Source organism: Sinocyclocheilus anshuiensis, unplaced genomic scaffold (assembly GCF_001515605.1).
Source record: "Sinocyclocheilus anshuiensis isolate Anshui unplaced genomic scaffold, SAMN03320099.WGS_v1.1 scaffold2053, whole genome shotgun sequence".
In the NCBI taxonomy this organism is placed as follows: Eukaryota; Metazoa; Chordata; class Actinopteri; order Cypriniformes; family Cyprinidae; genus Sinocyclocheilus; species Sinocyclocheilus anshuiensis.
Genome location: NW_015558795.1, coordinates 86,700 through 106,498, shown reverse-complemented (window position 1 = coordinate 106,498; position 19,799 = coordinate 86,700). Strand labels below are relative to the sequence as shown.

Sequence of the window (19,799 nt, the reverse complement as noted above, 5' to 3'; positions counted from 1 at the left end):
GAAATCTAGAGACCGTTAATAAGTGACAGAGAATGTGGGCGATACATCTCTCACAGGATAGAGTGGCAGCTGTAAATATATTCGTGCAACAACTGCACATAACTTCCATCTGCACGACTCGACAGATTTTAGTCCGCTCTGTTTTGAAGCCCCTTTTATCGTTCAAAATCACAGAATTAAGGTTTTTGATACTTCGTAACTTTGATGTTCATAATAACAGATAATAAAGTTTTCAGGATGTTTTTTAAACTCTACTATGAAAAAAAATATTTGAGGTCAGGGATAAGTCATGAATGCCATAACTTGTATGCACTCAATGTAATTTTGGGGGGAATATTTTTTAATCATATAGCCTATTGTACATGGTTTGAATTGTTCAATCTGGGGTCAAATCAACCCAAAATTAGCATAATAAATCTGGATAACAACAATCTTTCAGACAAAGTGCTATTTTACTTAACAAAATCAGTCAATGTTGAGAGAATTATCAGTTTATGGAGGAATTTATTTTGAGTGGTTACGATTTGTGGATAGGTTTCATACTTTTGCACACTTACATGTATCCAAATGAGCAATAGCATATCTGCATTTCCGAAGATCTGGAGAAATCTGCATAACTGAACAGAGAATGTGGGTGATAGCCTACATCTCTCACAGGACAGAGTGGCAACTCATTTCATTAAAAAAACAAATACATTATAATAAGTATTTTACAATCTCATTTTGGTTATTAAAAAATAGGTCTGTTTGCAAAATGAGAGATCTGGTCCTGCAGAGCTTTAGGTTTTCCCTGTTTGGGCCTCTGTGGTGGTTCTTGGTTTGTTGAATGTGAATTTTTTGAAAAGGACATAGCCATCCAAGGACCACAAGGCTGCAGCCACAAAGCCCACAATCTGTCAACCAAAAGACTCCATAGTGAGAAACGTTGTGTCATAATGTTTGGGTCATTCACAATGAGTATTCACAAGGAATGGAATAGGTTTAAAAAAGTATGAAAGATTTAAGGCCTGCATAGTGCTTAAAAAGATAAAGAGAGACAGAGTTCCAGGAATGGAGGATGTATTCTCACCCCTCCGCTCAGTGTGCCCTTCACTGTGTATGTGGAAACTGCTACCAGGCTAAGAATACACATCAGTGCAGCTGCAAAGAATGAGTTGAACACATCCTGTGAGAGCAAAAGGGCATTACCAACAGTTGTGTTTGCAAAGCTGCAGTTGCAAGTATTGGTGGTGTTATACAAAGTTCTCTGAGCAATAGTGCATTAATTCAGTCAAGCACATTAGATTTATGGTCTTACAATAAGGGGCCAGAAGAAGAAAGTTAACATCTTGTTGAGTTTCAGTAGGTAGAGTAAAAAAAAACTCCATGCATGTTGCTGTCACTGCATAACACACAAAAGCCACAAAAACACACACCTGAAAAAAATAAAATAAATAAATAACGTTTTTTTAAGGAATTTTAGTAAGATGACCAGATGTTACTTGACTGAAATGTGTGATGTGATTTTAGTTAACAGGCCTACATTGTTTCCCTTTTTAACAATGTTGTATTCCAAATATCAAGCCCATGCCAGCACTATTTAAATAAATGATTGCCAGTGATTGAGCATTTTTTCCTTCCCAAAAAGTATCAAAAATAACAATACTATCATGTTTAATTTGTATAAAAGTCTCACCATTTCTGATATTTTCAGTAGGCCTTTTGTAGACTTCAACAAGGCAACTTCCATTGTGGCATTAATATGATCTTTGTATAAAATGAAATACAATATGATGTTTTATATCGATGAGTTGTTCTCATAACACAGCTTGTGGATCTCGACACATTACTTCCTGAGTGAGTGTTTCCTTTTAGTCTCAGGAAATCACTAAATGCACTTTTTTTGTTGGCAGTTGAACTCAACAGTTTTAGGCAGTGCAATCTGATTCTCTGTTCATGGAAGCCTATACAGAACTCAAATCTGAGGATAATATTTCTGCATTGCATTGATCATTTTGTAAAGTGACTGCAAATTATAAAGTGATGAACAATAAAATATTCTCTTTAGCATAACTATGTATATTACAGGTATCTGAAGAGCATTGTGATTCTGACTGGTCATGGCCAATTAGATCTATATACTTCGTGAAAAGTCATGTCAATCAAAATAAAAGTCATTGTATTGTTTAACTCTTTCATTAATGACAAATTATTTTACAGATGACGTAATCTATTCTGTTGTGCCAAACAAACAATATGAAGCAACAGCACTTCTTGGGCTTATCGCGCCATTTCATTAATTTGGTCTTTCAAATTAGTTTTGTAATTTAGAGGTCTGAGATAGCATCATGTTTCGATGAGGAACAAGATACAAACAACAAACAGGTTTCCTGAAAAGGTTAACTATTACTGCCTGTAGATAGTTGTAGGCATGTGACTCCATTGTAAAAAATAAATAAATGTGACTCCCTTGTCGTTGCGATATTTACTTTAAAAACGATATACATTTTTAGCTGCAATATTTAATAATAATATTTCCCTATACATCTCTGCGTAATAATAATAACAATGCAGTCTTATTTGGAAATAATAACATCATTGTCAGTGTTGGGGAAAGTGACTTTTTTATTTTTATTCATTTTGAGGAATACTGAATCTGTGTTTTTTTTGTGAGTGAGATTAATTAATTCATATTCATATTTATTTTAGAACTACAGTAACATCTTCTGATTTCTCTCAACATGGGGACAGGAGAGCTGTCAATCAATAAATTGGAAAAAAAAGTAACTTGCGTTACTTATTTGAAAAAGTAACTCAGATATTCTCTTGTAAATTAAAAAGTAATGCGTTACTTTACTAGTTACTTGAAAAAAGTAATCTGATCACGTAACTCACGTTACTTGTAATGCGTTACCCCCAACACTGATCATTGTACATCTTACGAATATTTTAATGACGAGTTAAAAATTGTGGCTTTTATTTTGACATGTTTTGGTCGGCCATTAGTGTTGCACGTAACACTGCAAGGTTTGCGCGGCGTGATGAGTTTATCACTTGTATATTTGTATATGTAGCTACTAGATGTCGATGAAACACGCGAGATGGTTGTTAACTTCTTAAAAGAGTTTTGTCGTGTTGTCTTACCTCTTGTCCGACGAACGCCTTCACTGGGAAAGCATTTGATCGGACTTTCGCGGAGCAGCACATCTGTGAATCACAGTAAGTCATGCGCCAGCTTCCGTTCTACGCAATATAACGGCGACCACAGCTCTCATTCTTACTCATTTTATTTACGATGTTTCTCGTTCATGTCGTATTTTCTTCAACTTTTCCCTAACCGAGTTATATTATGCTCAATCCGCTTTACATTAACAGTACTGACATGAGTTTAAGCTTGTTGCCTTGTACACCCCCTGATTTGTTGCCATAGAGATCTGCTGCTGAATCTGAGAAAGGTTTCATTATGTTGTATTCTCCTCAAGGGAAACTGGTTAGAAACGGCGAGGAGAAGAAATCAGTGGTGAGTTATACACTGCAGCATGTTTTTGGATGAATAGATCCTCTGATCTGAAAGAGAGTCTATTACACGGCTGAGAAGACCGTGAACATAATATTGTTAAATATGTGTATGGGTTGTTGTTGTTTTGAAATTTGCATCCACTTTTGTTCAGATCTGGATAGAGGGAAATATTGCAAGTGGAAAGACAACATGTCTGGAATACTTCAGCAAAACCAGTGACATTGAGGTAGTAATACAGTAAATGTGTAATGAATAATATTTCTCACGGTACCTGAAATTTCACTCCTACAATTCTTATTCATTTATTTAATAGACAACTGTCTTGTGTTGTAGGTGCTAACAGAGCCTGTGTCTAAATGGAGAAATGTACAAGGATGCAATCCATTGGTAGGGACCAAGTAGCACATAATTATGGATATAATGAGCTTTTTCTTTCTGATCCATCTTGTTGTTCATTTTATTTCATATTTGATTATATAAATGTATTTTATTCTGCCACAGGGATTGATGTACCAGGACCCATCTAGATGGGGACTCACTCTTCAGACATATGTCCAACTGACAATGCTGGATCGGCATGTCTTACCAATGGCATGTACAAGTCCTACGGAGCCCCTAAAGGGATATGGTGGTGGAAAAAAATCAGAGTGAGTGAATAAATGTGGGGTGGGAGGAAAAAATATTTTTCAGATTTTTTGTGATCACTCGCAGAATTTTGCGTTCCCTCACAAAACTTTTGCATTCTCTGGCAAAACCAGTTGAGTTCTGACAAACACTTCCTGTTTACTTTACAGATTGTAGTGATTTATACAGCTCCATATGTTCACATAAAATCGCCAGTAGGTGGCGGCAAGTCACTGTCTAATGAGCAAGGCGAAGCATTCATTCATTCATTCATTCATTCATTCATTCAGTAATGAAGCAAATGGTTGTAGTTATGAAAGGGTTATTAATCAGTACTGACTCTCCGAATCATTCAAAGTTGCTTGGAGACACACACCAGTTCTGTTGCAGATTTCGTTGGAACTATTATTTCGTTGTAAAATATAACAAACATTATTGACACTATTGCGTTTAAAATGTAGGCTACATTTAAAATGTAAAATGTACACTTAATATTGCCTTTTTTGTTGAACTGTTATATAAAATCAATGTCACATTTGCAGTCTTTTGGATATTCAGGAAAAATTGCATTATAGGTTCCAGAGCGAAATATATTTTATAAAGCGAACACTGTTGCGTTCTTACTGTATCTAATAATCTTTTATATTATTGAATCTTCAAACTGCTAACACTTTGCAGTTTCGAATTATGCCTTACTGTAAGTAACGGAGTAGCTATTTTATGTTTCAGCGATTTGATCGTGCCAGGTGTCCTGACATTTTATCCTACCCATCAGATTGTCCTACCAGGGTTTACTGTGCATGCGCACATCAATATTGCATCCTTTTTCTCATGCTGAACAACAATATTTAATGTAGGCCTATCTGCATTACTGTAAGGGTAGGTGTAGACTTTAATAAAACACAATCTAATAGGTAGAAAAATTATTTATTGTTGGTTTCCTGTAGCTGTATCCATTCCAGCTAGAACCGCGAATATAACACATAATTACTGTATTTGCATTACTGTAAGGGTAGGTTTAGGGTTGTGGTAGGTGTAGACGTTAATAAACCATAGTTTTACAGGTAGCATTTTTCGTTGTCGAATTGTACTACCCACTGTTTTAATGGGTGGTAGCAAAATCTGACAGGGTAGCACAAATCGACAGAACACCGGCGTCTCATGCGCACATATTCATTGCATTCAGCGCGGCCTGTTCATTATTAAAATAAAACATAGAATCACAAATACTGATAAAATGTTACACAGTCAATTTAAATAATCTGTATTATAGTCCACTCCAGTGCGGCACATTTTTGTTCATTAGGATGTTTTTCCTGTCGATATTAGAACGTACAAAGCCCAGTTAATTTAATAAATAATGGTTTAGCTTCAAATACATTGCGAATATGGAAACATTTGGATTTGTGCTGAATGAGAGCGGTACATGAGCCCATACTTTTAGTTTAGCTTTAAATTAGGTTTTGGCTTGTTTATAGCTATTCTGGGCTTGTCTGCTTTCCTGTGCATAATAGGCTATATTTTATTAATAAACTGTGTACCATATTTTGGTTTTATACCGTCTTCGTCCATTAGCCTCCCTTAAGCGTTTTCTATAGCCTAACCGTTTTCTATGGGGGAGAAACATTGCATTATGGCTATCAGCTTTACTGATAGTAATGCTATTAATAAGGTTATTAATATTACAATTGTTATTAGTATTAATAGTATTTATTAGGCATAATACCGAATTGGGCCTCCATGCCACTGTTATAGTACATTAAGCCACATTAAGTGTTTTAGGATGTCCCAAAACCGTGCCTTAAACTACAAGCAAAGCTGACTGTATTTGAACTTGAGTCCAAGTTTAAATAAAACTCTATGAACCACTCCATTGTGAACGTAATGAGCTGTATGAACCACTAACAAGCTGTTAGTAAAGTTAACAGGAAGTGTTTGTCCAAACTCAACTGGTTTTGCGAGGGAACGCAAATATCTTTGTGAGAGAATGCAAAAGTTTTGCGAGGGAACGCAAAAAAAATTCCTCCCACCCCAAATTTTTTCCACCCACCCCGAATTTTTTTTCCACCACCATGTCCATTTAGGAGCTCCGTACAAGTCTTTCACGTCCCTATAGTCAGTTTTATCGAATTGTTTTACATGTATCTGTTTCTGTTCTGCAATACAGAAATTAGCCTCAGCCTTCTGTGTGAACAGAGGAAATGGAATGCGAATCATGACTGCAATAACCTGTTGTTTTTCTTTCTGTCACCACAGTCAACACCAGTCAGAATGATGGAAAGATCTATTTACAGTGCAAAGTACATTTTTGCGGAAAATCTTTATAAAAGGTACATTTTCTTATAAAGCTGAAAGAGCTTTACCTGCCTACTATTGGACAAAAATGGGTAACACTTTATTTTGGTGTCCTTCTTACACGTTAGATGTAATTACTATAGCAATAACAGTAAATTATGCATAATTACATGCAACTAACCCTAAACCAAACCCTAACCCTACAGGTTGTTAATTAATATTGCTTAGTATTGTTTTATTACACTATATCAAAGACACCATAAAATAAAGTGTAACCACAAAGTGTACTGATCATTAAATGTGTACTAATATTAAATGAGTATTATTTTATTTGGTTGACAGTGGAAAGATGCCCGAGGTGGACTTTGCTGTTTTAAGTGAATGGTTTGAGTGGATCATAAAGAATATTGCTATTCCTGTGGACCTTATTGGTATGGCATTGCAATATTGCATGTTGCTTGTTAGATGTAATAATGGCAAATAAATGTTGTTGTGTATTTATGCATGTTCTCATTGGGTTTTATACAGTTTACCTGCAGACCTCTCCACAGACCTGTTACGAGAGATTAAAGCAGAGGTGCAGAGAGGAAGAGAAGGTTATTCCACTGGTGAGCTGTTAAGTGAACCGCTGTGCATGCAAAACTGAACTGAAATGCAACAAATCTGAAACAACCCAAAATAGATTCAGTAACTCTGCTGTCAATGGTGGAAGAGTTTTAGCTTAGAGATGACTTCACTTTTCATGTTATCAGAAGGCTAGATTAAAAAACATTACTAATTGTTGTCCTATATTTTGAAAGAGGTTACACTTTATCTGATGTTTACCCTTTAGGAATACCTAGAATCAATCCATAACCTCTATGAGGACTGGCTCATTCATCACAAGTCGTTTGAGGTTCCTGCTCCAGTTCTGGTGAGTTTCTGCCAATAGTCATCGGTTAAAAAGCCTGCATGATATCTATTGTGACATATTGTATAATCACCCATGCACTATCTGGGAGTAATTTATGCTTTCACTTTGGTGGGCAGGTAATCCCAGCAGATCATGATCTTAAGAAGATGCTGCATCAGTATGAGGAGAACAGAGAGAAGATACTTATGGCACATTGCTGAGCAAATGATCAGAGACAACGATGACCATATCAAGCCATAAATATGTCAGCTCAAAAGATGAAGCAAGCACTTTTTTTAAATTCAAAACTGGGTTTACAAACATTCCTCCTGCAGTGGACAGTTGATTTACATAGTAGGATTTGTAAATTAGTGCATATGATAAGTATTTTATTTAAATGCTGACTTTTGATGATGATTATTATTTTGTGTTTGCATTTGCAGTCTTTGTAAACTTGTTTAAGCACTTAACAAGAGACATAGTCTTTTTATTTTTATTTTTAGTGTTGTTTATGGAATCATTCCATATTATCTAAAACTACTGCACTTGGAAACATTTCCATTTTTTTCTTTGTCTGTAGAAATTTTAAATTCAGAATGTCAATTCCAGACCATGCAAATATACTGTATGTGATTTAGCCTTGCATTTTACAGTGAAGTCATCATTCTAGGGTCTTAAAGATTCTTTTATTTTCATGAGTTGTGCATCCTCCCACTTGCAGACAGTGACTCTATCAAATACAGGTACTGTGGTCAGTTTATGTTACTGAAGGTGTTACTGTGACCAATGTAATTTATACTGCATAAGGCATTGTTTTAAATAAAATGAAAAAAAAAAAAATTTGAAAAAAGTGATTTTATTACATTGTAATTTACATTCACATAATTCTATGACGTGCTGCACTGTAGCCTCAGTAGTATGGCACGAAAAGTACTACAATTGTTTGCACCTTATTTCTTTAAATAACAGGTAGTATAATATAGATGCCCCAGGGGCCTCATTTATAAAATGTTGGGTAGAAACCTACATTTGATCTAAGATTATTTCTCAAATGTGCGTATGTGTGATTCACAGAAATGAACGTACACGCAAAAAGCATGCGCACACCTCTTACAGATGTGAATCTATACCTTCCTTCACTTCAAAAAGCTATGATAGAAGGTAAAAAGACAAAGAGCACAGACATTCTTCCTGTCACCTTCATACACTCTTAAGATTAAAGCTAATCCAAATCAGGGCTTCATTAACAAGAAACTCTCTTATCAATGAAAATGCTTTGCACATCATGACTAGCACAAAGACATTTTTGGTGCACTGCCACGCTCTAGAACACTTTCAAATCTCTGCCATGGATAAGGAAGAAACAGGAATACTCTGTCTCTAAATCACTACGTATGTTTGGACTAGGTCGTCTTCTGGTGGCTGAGGTGTGGGACTCTTGCGTCCGTTTAAGCCCTCATTGGCAGGCTGACTGTGGTCAGTCAGTGGTCCAAACACTGGTGTACACACGCTCAGTGCACTATGGATGTAGATTGACTGAGGAGGCTCTCTAATAAGGTTGTCCTGTGCAAGAACGCCATTGGACCCAGCACAGCTCCCACAACCTGTGATGTTGCAGACAGGCTCCTGGGATGGGCTGCACAGGATGGGCAGGCTCATGCCATCTGGGGATTTTGTGGGTGGAGCTGTGATGACGTCACTGGGTCCACTGCATGGCTGGGCCTGTGCGGTCTCCTCTATGGGGTATTTAAGTGGTTCATCTGCACTGAGTTCCTTCATGTGCATTTTCCCCATTTGCTCAGTGAGCTCAGCCAGGCAGTCTTCTGTCGAGCCTTCACGGCTGCGTCCTTGCAGCAGCTTCCCAACTTGAAGAACCAATGGTTTGTCATCTGAGGGCTGGGCTTCTACAAGTGGATTTGCGATGTGTAGTTTTCTTTGGCCTGGCATGGTCTCAGTGTGTATGGCTATAGACTGGGGGCCACTCATGTCAGCACTGGCCTCGTGGAACAGGCCCGCATTGTGGCCCCTGGATCCAGCCCACTCCTGGGCCTTGAGAGGCTGCATAGATCTTTGAGACTTTCGGAAAATGGGCTTTTGTCGGATGGCCAGGTCTGGGTAGTTCTCCCGCATCTCTAAGATAGACTTGTCGTCAGTCATAAATGAGCTGGACGGTCTTTCGACATCAAAGATAGAAGCATCTTGAGACTTGTCGACTTCCTGATCAAGAGGGTTATGACTTTTAAGTGACTCCTGCCGCTCCTCTTCCTCTGGGTTTACCAGAGAGCCACCTTCAACGTGCCCATCATCCTTAAAAACATCCTCGTTTAGATTACAGGTGTCATTGATAGGTTCGGAAACTACTTCTCCAGCACTGAAGGTCAGAGGAGCAGCTCTCATTCGGATGATCTCCAGACAATCCACATGTGATCTCTGGTTCATGAGCTCCAGAACATACTCACACTCTAACCTGGCAAGGAAAAGGTCAAATCCCATACTCTTGGCCTTGTCAGGATCAGAACCGTCTGACAGTCTATAATCAGTGTCTGTTTCCATGCAGTATCCAATAATCTGAAGAATACTTCTGGCAAAAGGCAATACTGGCTTGATGTAATAGACAAAGTGTCCTGTAAATGTCTGAGAGAACAGGAGGAAAAACAGTCCTGATTAATTGTATATTGTATTAAACTGTATAGTATTTTAGAATGTGTCCGGTTTCTTTTTTCACTTCTAAAATAATTAAACCTTGTGCCCTAATGTGGTACTATATTGCAACCAGTTATTACAGCCTTCACACTCTGCTGAGCTTAACAATGTTTACATCACTCAAAGAATCTTATCAAAGTTATATATATATATATATATATATATTTTTTTTTTTTTATTTTTTTTTCTCCATACTTCCGTGTTAAATATGGTTTTGTGGGTAAAAGTGCTTGCGGTCTCAGACCTCAAACAGAACTTAGGAATTAAAGGAAGTCAGCAAGAGCAGCCTTGCTAAATGAAATCTTAAAGCAGCCTAAAATGGTATGCTTTGTTTAACTGATCTTAGTTTGCCTTTCAGCCTGGCTAAGATGTCTTTAGATGAACTAGCTGATGTCAAATCTGGTCTAAACAATTGATAATTAGCCTACTCAAAATCCTTCTAAAACCAGAAAACAGATCAGACTAAACAGCTTACACTGTTTTTAGCATAAGCAGCTCATCAAAAATCGTTATGTATTAACTTAATACTGTATTAAAAATTATTTTGTGGTCATTAAAAAGTGCTCAGGGTCTCTTAAACCTCACACAGAACATGAGAATTAAAGGAAATCAGTGACATCACCACTGCTTATAACAATAATAATAATAATAATAATAATAATAATGAATTAGGCCAGCCTAAACTAGTTTGCTGGTTTTATGTGGCCTTCCAGTGTCTTTTTGATGGTCTAGCTGATCTCACAGCTGGTCTGACCAAATGAAAAGTTCCCCAAACCCTTCTAAAACCATAAAACAGACCGGTCTGACCAGGACAGGAGACCAGATAAGTACAGCAAACCATCTGAGGACGGTTTAACTTCCAATTAATTATCAGCTGGGAGAGCAGAGGCCAGACCTATTAATAGCGGCTTTATTTACCTTTAAGGTTTTAATCTCTTTCTTCCACGGAAACAAAAACAGGTTGACACAGAACATCTCCAGTAACTCGGCAGCTTGTTTAAAGTCGTGGACTCGTCTCTGGCAGTCTCTGTACTGTGCGCACTGATAGAGAGTCTCATAGAAGTCCAGCGCGCCGAGTCTCTTCCGCGGCTCTTTCTCCGCTAACAGCACGCGCCTGGCTTCATCTGTCACCTGTGTCTCTGAGCACACTGTCAGATTGCCTTCGCAACTAACTTTGTCGTAGTACTCTAAATACTTAACGAAAACGTCTTTTCGCGAAACAGGCGTCTGATCGTCGACGCTGTTGGTCATGGTTGTGACAGAAAGTGATCAAGTTGATCAACTCCCATATGAGGAAGCGAAAGTAGACAGTATGCAAATGAGGAGTGATGATGATGATGATGATGCATATGCAGGTATCGCAAACGACGCAAATACGGAAGAACCTCAAATATACACGTGTTCTTATTGTAGTTTAATAACTGACCGGGATTATGTTAATAAAAGGCTTACATTTCCATAAATGTCCATGACCAATAAGCGAAACGGTCCTGTAGGCATCAGCGACGTAATATCGATCTCATTATCATTCATCTCAGCCTCAAGAGGCACCTGAAATACCTATATATTGTACATTTATAAGTACACTTTAATTATACCAGTGACATTTGTCCATAATTTGTCCGAGAACGGTTGCTGGTATAGGTACCTACATGTCACCATTGTTATTCTTCCTCTTCCTATACTGACATCTAGCCCTGAAAATAAGTATTATCATGACTGTCCAGAAGATGGCGATGTAATCACAAAAATGATGCTTACGCACGTCAAACACGTTTTTGAGCGATGTCAGAAAGGGAAAAATACCTGATCTATGAATTGCGGATCCCTGGGGGAAATTCAGCTTCTAAACTAGAAAATGTTGTGGAATATTTGAAGTATTCTTGTGTAAATACGTGGCATATGAAATGGTAAATATTCGGTTCAATAATATCAAAATACCTTAGTATTACCATCTGATAACGGCTCTTACCCTGTATATTTATTTATTTTATTTTATTATTTATTTTTTACAAGATCAGCGTGTAATAAAGGAGATGAGTTATGGGATTCAATAAGCTAGAGATTCTGCTGTCTCCATGATCTCTTACAGAAATAGGAGAGACTGACTGACAAGGCAAATGCTGTTTACAAGCGGTTCTTCTAAACATTCTATAACTTCTATTCATCAAAGAATCCTAAAAAGTCATGGTTTCAACAAAAATATTAAACAGTACATGTTTTCAGCACTGATAATTATAAGAAATGTTTCTTGAGCACCAAATCAGCATATTAGAATGATTTCTGAAGGATCATGTGACTAAAGACTGGAGCAATAGCTGCTGAAAATTCAGCCTTGTCATCATAGGAATAAATTACAACAATTTAAAATATATTAAAATACAAAACAGTTCTTTTAAATTGTAATAACATTTCACAATATTACAGTTTTTTTACTGTATTTTTGATCAAATAAATGCAGCCTTGGCAATTTTAAAAGACTTCTTTCAAAATAATTTTTGAAACCAGTACACATGTATAACCTAATGTATCAAAATGTATCCTGAATAGGCTACAGCAATCTTCATATTACAGGACCATAAAATGCACAAAATGTAATAAGCACTTATGTCACCAAATAAAGAGTAGCTGGGTCTAGAGAATAACAGGATCTAGAGAATGAATTTTCAGAATCTCACTTATTTGACCTTATCTGACCTGAAAATAGTCAGATGGTAAAATTCACATTAATTCCAAGTGTCTCATTCATGTTTAAACTAACCTTAAATGGTTTCAAATGGTTGGACTTGTATTTCTGTACTGTAGTTAGTGTGATAGAGGTGTGTGTATCACCATGCGTGTCAGCTCTGGATGAAATGAGCATTCCTCTGGTATAGTTTAATAGAAGTGGAGCTCTGGGATAAGAGGCTAATTAAGGGCAGAGCTATGGCACAGGCCATCTGTTCAGGATGCTTTCTTTGAGCCCACCATGCAAACAGGCAGGAGAGAGATGAATATCCATATCAGTGTTAGCGAGAGGCTTGTAATACATTATGAATGACAGGAGTCAATGAGCGAAATGGTTCAGGAAATATTCTGTCCATCTGGAAGCCTTTAGTGTACAATCAACATCTGTTACTAAACAGCACAACAATCTCTGAAACTTGCCAGCAGTAACTGTGCACAACAAAATCCTACATTGATGTTTTACTGAATTCGCTATCAGTCTGTTTTTCGAAACGTATTATTTCAAAATTCTCCCAGAAAGGATTAAAAGATGGACATCTTGATAGATAGAAGTCTTGTGTTTTTCTATTTATTCAGAGGATACAGTGGTAAAGGAATAAAGACTCTAATACAAAACATACATCAATATCTGCAGCTCTATGAAACAGCATGATCACTTTGGACAACCGACCACAACATAGTGACAGAGATTTCAGACACATTTGCGATGTATTAATTAAATGTCAGTCAACATTTGCAATGGGCTTCGATGCTAAGGTGCTATCCTGGTGCAAGAAACATATCCATGTGGTCCAATGAAACTGCTGAAATAGTTTAGCACACAAATGTAAGCCAGTTAAAAGTGATTTTCCTGAACATCAGCTCACTAGTTGCAGCTAAAATGCACAAAGCCCTAAAATTGACAGAAAATAAATACTATGTGACCAATGGGAAATAGATCTTCATTGAGTATTTGGCAATATTCCTTTAAATCTGTACTGTATGTGTTTATCTGATCTTTATGCACACCGAGTTGCTACAGCCTTGCTAACACGTGTGAATTACAGGAATAGTTTATCCCAAAATGAAAAAACTACTGAAAATATTCTCAAATACACCTACATATTGGATGGCCTGAGGGTGTTACTTTCTCAGAACAGATTTGAAGGAATTCAGCATTCAGACAAATTCAGCATCAACACGACTCCAGCTGATCAACCTTGTGAAGCAAAAAGCTGCATGTTTGTAATAAACAAATCCATCTTTAAAACATTTTTTAAGCTTCAAACTCTTGCTTCTGACTAAAATATGAGTCCTCTATCTATAATATTGCTTTCAGTGAAAAAAGTAGTCTTGTCCGCAACGTTTGCAAACGGAAACAAACCAAAACAGTTCTAAACAAATATGTCAATGGATTTTGATGTAAAAGGACACCAGGGATGGACTTTTTCAGCGTTATTATGGATTCTAAATTATTTTGGGCAGATGCGACAGCTTAAAGTTAAAATGCCTTAATGATGAATTTGTTTCTTACAAATACGCACCTTTTCACGTCACAATATTGTCAATTTATGGACTGGAGTCATGTTGATTACTTCTGGATAATTGTGATGTTTTAATCAGCTGTTTGGACTCTCATTCTGATGGCACCCATTCATTGGTAAGCAAGTGATGTAATGCTAAATTTCTCCACATCTGTTCCGATGAAGAAACAAACTCTATCTACATCTTATATGGCATATGGGTACATTCTCTGCAAATTTTCATATTTGGGTGAACTATTCCATTAGACTCAAGGGTTTAAAGACACAGTATTATTACTATTGCAGTGTGGTGGCAACAGCTAATACACCTCTACTCATTACATCGTAGAACATCTGGACCATTTCTTCATCTAAGGTGTTGACCGATACAGCTCACGCCTTTACAGAGCTATATGAGCAGAACGAGACAGGCTCGACATCTACAAAATTACCTTGTAATGCTACTTCAGATGTGTTGTTACAGGAAAAGTAGCCTTTCTTCATAGGTGATGAGTATAAACTTTTGAACTAAACATTGGTGGAAGTCAAAAGTACTATATAATATGAGAGTCCAAAGTTGACATCCATTCAAACTACAATAAAGAAATAATAGTGGGCAATTTAATATTCATTTCTGCTTTGAGCTGCTTTTCACTACACAAGAAATGCATTCATGCATTAAATTCAATTTAAAAATCCCTTAGAGACCCTCTTTTCTGTAAGTATTTACTTTCGTGCTGTGAGGGAAAGAGGTGAGGTGTCATGCAGTGTCATTTCCGGGCAGCTTTTAATATATAAATAAATATATGTATATATGTGTGCTTTGGAATGAAATTTTCTTCACTCTAGCATGTTAATCTAACAGTCATGGATTAATAGGCACATTGTATATTAGAAACATGCATGTGGCGAAGCCATTGTGTTACAATGAATAAAGTGGGCAATGTCAGAACAAAAACAGAAACCAATCTAATACATAAATGTTTTGGAAGCACAGAATGTGTCCAGCAAGAACTATCTTGTGTTTCATTTCATATTGACGTCAATGCTACAACGGCTTTGCAGTTGAGTTACTTGGTTACCAGTCTCAGCTCTTATGTTCTAATGTACACAGCATCAATGCAGTTTAGGAGAACAATTGTTTAACACCCTTTGGCAAAGTGTTCCCTAAAGCCCTTTCTAACTATAGTTTGTATTGTCATATGCATTGATATCACTTATCACACATCTGCTGTTCTCCTAATAAGATCTTCAGATGCATCCGAGACTTTAGGAAAACAGTAGTCTCTGCAAACGGAAGGACATATAAATAAATCACAGTGATCTATGAAATAGATGTAAAACAGTGGTTCTCAACCTTTTTGATTCCAAGGCTCTCCTTTGTCCAAGACAATATTTACAAGATGTTAACTGATGGACTGGAGTCACGTTGATTACTTGTGGATTATTGTGATGTTTTTATCAGCTGTTTGGACTCTCATTCTGTCGGCACCCATTCACTGTAGAGGATCCATTGGTGAGCAAGTGGTGTAATGCTAAATTTCTCCAAATCTGTTCAGATAAAGAAACAAACTAATCTACATTTTGGATGTTCTGAGGGTTTGTACTTTTTAAGCATATTTTAATTTTTGAGTGAACCATTCCTTTAAGATTATGTTAATATAATTAAATTTAAATCATATTAAGACTTATCGGGAAGCTTGGTTTAGGCCCCTAGTGGGGCCCTCTGGTTGAGAACCACTGATGTAAAGAATAAAAAAAACGAAATGATGTGTAAATAAGTATGGATTAAAAGCATATTGATTTTCTAATGACTTTCAAAATTCTTTTAAAGGTAATAATTTATCATCTTTGCTAGTTATTCTAGTTATTAAATTTACAAAATATCATCTTAAAAAAAACTTTCAGTATACAAAACATAAATATAGTAGCCAACATTTGAAGTGGATCAAAAAAGTTCATCAAAGTTGTCCTAAGACAAGAACGCATTTTGGTTTTAGGTTTTAAGACAACTTTGACGAAAGGTTTTGATCAATTTCAAATGTTGACTAGTGTAGATAAAACCAACCCAAAATAAAAAAAAATAAAATAAAAAAACCCCCCAGGAAAGTTGTAATAGACCTTTTGGAAATACACAGTCACTCATGCAGGAGCACACATTTTCACACTAAAAAGAAAGACACATTTCTATTCCTATGTAAATATTAGTGCTGTCAAATGATTAATCGCATTTAACTGCATCCGAAATAAAAGTTTTTGTTTGCATAATATATGTACAGTATGTGTACTGTGTATATTTATTATGTATATATAAATACACACACATGCATGTATATATTTCAGAAAACTATGTTGTGTTTATATATTAACTATATTTATAATATAAATATGTAAATACACGTAAATATTTTCAAAATATATACTGTATGTGTGTGTATTTATATATACATAATAAATATACACAGAACACACACATATATTATGCAAACAAAAACTTTTATTTTGTATGCGATTAATCGCGATTAATCATTTGACAGCACTAGTAAATTTCTCTATTACGGCCCCAGGTTTATTGTCTTTTCTGACATCCAGAAGGGCACATTTCAATGGTTGTTGAAATTGGTGCTTGTGAAATTGAAATCATCTATCAGTCTAGCAGTAAAAGAAGACACACACTGATATCTAATTACACCATGAGCAAAAGACAAGGTGAGGTGACGCACAAAAAAGTGGTCGATAGCCCTGTGCTCTCATGGCGGCTCCCTCTGTGTCACAGAAAACAGGAGGTGCAGTGTCCGTGTCGGCTGAAGTGAGAGGGAATTGTGTCAGTTTCAGCTCTCGACTCAGGAGACCCCAGCCACACAATAGAGTCCCTCTCGAAGCTGGTTTGGTACAGTGACGTATGAGTGTGCAGGAGAGGCCCGGATTACAGGATCCTGTGGGAAACGCTGTCCTGAGGACTGCTGTCTGCTGTAGTGTGTTTGAGCAGATCCAGAGGCATCAGGGGAAGAGGGTGGTTTTGTTCACTCACTACTGCCTCGTATGGGGGCGCCTCATCTAAAGGTAAGGCTGACAAAGAGATGGAGGCGATTGGCTGGTGCCTGAAGTCCTGTAGTCTGGTTGGGTAATGGGAAGAGCCACTTGCTGACACCCAAGATGCACCAGCGAGCAGATCCCCCATCTCTCTGTGACGGTGTGGGGCGGGATGCTCCCGGCACGGGTCTGTGAGGGAGTAGGGGGGCGGATCGTCCGTAGGAACATATATCTGCGTCCCTTGTCCCACACACTCATCATAACTGAAAGAAAAGACAATTTTGAAATAAATATTATATATCAACAATATTATGTAATTGATCTATTTATCAATATACTATACTACAGTTTGAAATTCGAAGGTCCTGTTGCACATCTTCTTTAGGGTAGCACATACAGTAGTATGTCCTGTATACATGGTAGGTTACATTTTATAACCACTAGAGGGCAGAACATTTATTTATGCTAAGAACCCTGAAATATGATTATCTCCTTACTAAATACCTATATTCTCTATGGGAAAACGATATAGTTTGATATTATAAAGACAACGTGGTGTTTCCAGAATTAAATAATTGACTTTTATACTGTTATTATAAAACATACACAAAAATGATTAAAATATCATATGGAAAATATTACATTCAAAATACACTGTGGTATATATATATATATATATATATATATATATTTTAACTTGCTGTCAATAGAACAAAATATTGTGATTAATCTTATGATTTGTCCTGATAGGTCAAGTTATACTTCATCCTTTTCTTAACACTCAGCAGCTGCAATGATGCACAAATAACATTCAAGCAATGAAACTAAAATTATAAATTAAACAATGTATGTATTAAGATTAAAGCATCATGTTGTGCATATTTAATATTTAACACCTTTGAAAGCTTAAGTATTTTTTCTTTAGATTTTCTTGGACCCCAACCACCCAGCCTCTAGGAGGTTAGGGTTCTCTAAGAATTAATATACTAAAATGAATACAGTAACATAACAATAACTATTATATCATATTTAATAAACAAATAAAAAAAAATCCCTTTTAAAGTTAAGTTGAGAGAAAAAAAAATCTAATATGTAGCTAAGACAAATAATAATTTGAAGCCATTTTACACTTCACTTCTACAATTCTACACTTCAAGTTCACAACATTTTACCAGAAGTGTCAGATTTATGATAGTATTGTGAATTTTTATGACTGTTATTATGAATGAGGTTTCTAAATCCAGTATATTTACATAGTGAGAATATTTTCGTATGCTATTATAACATCTGAATGCCAGACCCTCAGTATTACTGACATTTGATTCTCTTTTTGTTCCTTCCCACCACACTAAATCACCAATTTCAGTTTCTCTGTGCGACATCCTGCTGCACGGCAAACAAAGCTCCAGTCAAGCACATCAGATTTAAAGCCTGATGTGTCCATCCAAGAGAAAAGCAAACAAAACGAGAGACAAAGGGACTGAAATAGCCTCCTTGTTTGTGTGAAGGTGAGTTGTGTATGTGTGTGTGAGAGGTGAGCTACATTAACCAGGTTCATGGACACTTCCAGTAAAGTGAAGCAGTCTTATGCCTCTGACCTCAGCGTGCGCAGAGCACAGAGTGTTAGAAAGAGTAAGAGTGAATAGCAGCAAGGTAATTGGATCTCGGTATGGTTAACCATATCAGACTGTCAGTGAGAGCGGAAACGGGATGCTAGAATTGGTTTACGCTGCCACCCCAGGCATACACATGAGAGATGAACACAGAGAGAGAAGGCTTTGTGGTGGGCACAAAGATCTCTATTATAGACACATCTATTTTGTCTACATACAAAAGATGTGCAGATGAGTTAGTAAGATTATTATTTTTTTAATAAATTAATACTGTTATTTAGCAAGGATGCATTAAATGGATCAAAACATACAGTAAATGCATTTGTAATGATACAAAAGATTTAGGTTTCAAATAAATGCTATTTCATTCATTGATTCATTCATCAAAGAATCCTGAAAAACCTGTTTTCTAAATCATGGTTTCCACAAAAAAAATTAAGCTCCACAATTGTTTTCAAAACTGATAATAAGGAGACACATTTCTTGAGCAGCAGATCAGCATATTAGAATGATATCTGAAGAATCATGAGACTGAAGACTGGAATAATTACTGCTGAAAATTCAGCTTTGCCATCACATTGTAAAACACATATTCAAATAGAAAACAGTTATTTTAAATTGTAATAATTTTTCACAATGTTCCTGTTTTACTGTATTTTTGATCAAATGAATGTAGCTTTGGTGAGCATAAGAGACTTATTTAAAAAAAAAAAAAAAACCTCAATTTTTTAACAGTTTTTATTTTGATTTCTCCAAAATAAATAACACAATCTGAACACTTCGTACTTTTCCAAAATGTATTGAATACAAAATACATGCAGTACCTAATTTTCTAACACAACACAGATGTCGACAATTTAAAGTACAAGCATTCAAAATGGTCACTATCTGGTGTTGTATGAAAAAGAGCT

The 19,799-nt window shown here is 36.3% G+C and overlaps 3 protein-coding genes and 1 pseudogene across 5 annotated transcripts in view; 1 reads left to right on the top strand and 3 right to left on the bottom strand.

Moving 5' to 3' along the window:
• Window positions 1-334: 334 nt before the first annotated feature.
• Window positions 335-1,729, bottom strand: LOC107681509 (chemokine-like factor; annotated as a pseudogene).
• Window positions 1,730-2,986: 1,257 nt separating this feature from the next.
• LOC107681508 (thymidine kinase 2, mitochondrial-like) lies at window positions 2,987-8,146 on the top strand. 2 transcript variants are annotated; one of them, XM_016477819.1, is made up of 10 exons: window positions 2,987-3,198; window positions 3,462-3,499; window positions 3,651-3,725; window positions 3,833-3,886; window positions 4,001-4,090; window positions 6,380-6,453; window positions 6,761-6,849; window positions 6,947-7,026; window positions 7,251-7,331; window positions 7,448-8,141. In XM_016477819.1, the coding sequence occupies exons 1-10, from the start codon at window positions 3,081-3,083 to the stop codon at window positions 7,529-7,531; spliced, it is 783 nt and encodes a 260-aa protein (XP_016333305.1). In that variant the 5' UTR covers window positions 2,987-3,080; the 3' UTR covers window positions 7,532-8,141. The 2 variants fall into 2 exon arrangements, with proteins under 2 accessions (XP_016333305.1, XP_016333306.1); XM_016477820.1 differs by having other exon boundaries at window positions 3,126-3,198; window positions 3,410-3,499; window positions 7,448-8,146.
• Window positions 8,147-8,150: 4 nt separating this feature from the next.
• Window positions 8,151-11,667, bottom strand: LOC107681507 (uncharacterized). 2 transcript variants are annotated; one of them, XM_016477818.1, is made up of 2 exons: window positions 11,466-11,667; window positions 8,151-9,944 (listed from the first exon to the last, which is right to left on the bottom strand). In XM_016477818.1, the coding sequence occupies exons 1-2, from the start codon at window positions 11,544-11,546 to the stop codon at window positions 8,691-8,693; spliced, it is 1,335 nt and encodes a 444-aa protein (XP_016333304.1). In that variant the 5' UTR covers window positions 11,547-11,667; the 3' UTR covers window positions 8,151-8,690. The 2 variants fall into 2 exon arrangements, with proteins under 2 accessions (XP_016333304.1, XP_016333303.1); XM_016477817.1 differs by lacking the exon at window positions 11,466-11,667 and adding an exon at window positions 10,932-11,442.
• A 5,106-nt stretch (window positions 11,668-16,773) lies between these two features.
• Window positions 16,774-19,799, bottom strand: part of LOC107681497 (uncharacterized) — a 32,571-nt gene continuing 29,545 nt past the window's right edge. Inside the window, exon 6 of the mRNA XM_016477808.1 lies at window positions 16,774-17,538. Coding sequence (XP_016333294.1) covers window positions 17,169-17,538 — 370 coding nt within the window. The 3' untranslated portion in view covers window positions 16,774-17,168. The remainder of the gene's footprint in view (window positions 17,539-19,799) is intronic.